The sequence below is a fragment of the Musa acuminata genome, chromosome BXJ1-4, assembly GCF_036884655.1.
Source record: "Musa acuminata AAA Group cultivar baxijiao chromosome BXJ1-4, Cavendish_Baxijiao_AAA, whole genome shotgun sequence".
NCBI lineage: Eukaryota > Viridiplantae > Streptophyta > Magnoliopsida > Zingiberales > Musaceae > Musa > Musa acuminata.
Window position 1 is genome coordinate 39133220 of NC_088330.1, and position 1042 is coordinate 39134261.

General features: G+C 52.0%; 1 protein-coding gene across 1 annotated transcript; it reads right to left on the reverse strand.

Moving 5' to 3' along the window:
* Positions 1–208: 208 nt before the first annotated feature.
* LOC135672609 (transcription factor ILI3-like) lies at positions 209–757 on the reverse strand. Its single transcript, XM_065181107.1, has 2 exons — positions 573–757; positions 209–481 (listed from the first exon to the last, which is right to left on the reverse strand). The coding sequence occupies exons 1-2, from the start codon at positions 672–674 to the stop codon at positions 326–328; spliced, it is 258 nt and encodes an 85-aa protein (XP_065037179.1). The 5' UTR covers positions 675–757; the 3' UTR covers positions 209–325.
* Positions 758–1042: the final 285 nt, after the last annotated feature.

Genomic DNA, 1042 nt, shown 5'->3' on the forward strand with positions numbered 1-1042 from the left:
CGTACGTCCTCCAGACGTGACGGTCGTCCAGTATAGGTGGGACCGGCCGGCCCCTCCCCGTCGAGCTATCGTCTCTTCCAGTACTGCCACCAGCTTGAGCTCGCCATGCTTCTTGCCTTCGTCATCTTCACATCTTTAGGCCAAAGTAGCTTTGATCTTAGTAGTGTTTGCTATCTTATCAAAAGCAACTCAAACCAGACCATTAAACGCCATCAAGCACAAGCAATGCTACTGGATGCTGTTAATACATATTACAGAGGGTGACAGGCACAGCCAGGGAAGTCCCTGAGATCGTCTACATAATACAACACTAGATCGGCTAAACTTAGGAGCCGAGGATGCTCCTAATGATCTCGGCCTGAGGGCTGTCGGTCTCCATCGTCGACATCAGGTCGGAGAGGCGGCTACTGAGGTCGTCCACCTCGCGGTGCAAGCTCTTGATGTAGCTGCATGTCTCCTTCAGCAACTTGGACGCCGACACCTGCGTGCATGCATGCATGCATGCGTTGTTACGTCAAAGGCAGGCAAACATAAAGGAGGCCGAGGTGGCGTTTTGGGTCTTGATCGATTACCCGGCTCATGTTCCTGCGGCGAGACTCCGGGAGCAGAGACCGCAGCTTAGAGGCGAGCTCATTGATCTCCTTGCCGGTGATCCTCGATCTGCGGCTCGACATGTTGCTGTATCTCTTCTTCTCTAGCTATGGTCTCGCTAGGGAGGGAAGAAGAAATGTAGCTAGGAAGATCTCAGGAAGCCAAGCTCGTTAGAGTATTAGTAGGAAAGGCTCCATGGCCTACACGTCTGATCACCATGTCAACGAAACAGGGTCCATCTTCTTTAACACTGGCCCATGGTGGCCGATGGAGGCAGGAAGTGTTCCCACCCTCACTTGTCGAACAGATGCATTCCTTACGACTCAGGTAAAACAAGAGAAACCTCAACCCCTATGAAGCATGGCGGCAGTGCTGGCTGTTTAACCATTTCACTTTGTACCTGGAAGATGCTCTATGTCCCTTTTGCTTTGAATGCACGCCTCCTCCTTTC

Excerpts from the sequence above, each read along its gene's own strand:
- LOC135672609 (XM_065181107.1), bottom strand. The coding sequence starts at position 674 with ATGTCGAGCCGCAGATCGAGGATCACCGGCAAGGAGATCAATGAGCTC. Across the intron at positions 482-572 it reads GCCGCAGGAACATGAGCCGG|GTGTCGGCGTCCAAGTTGCT; the intron begins GTAATCGATCAA and ends GCATGCACGCAG.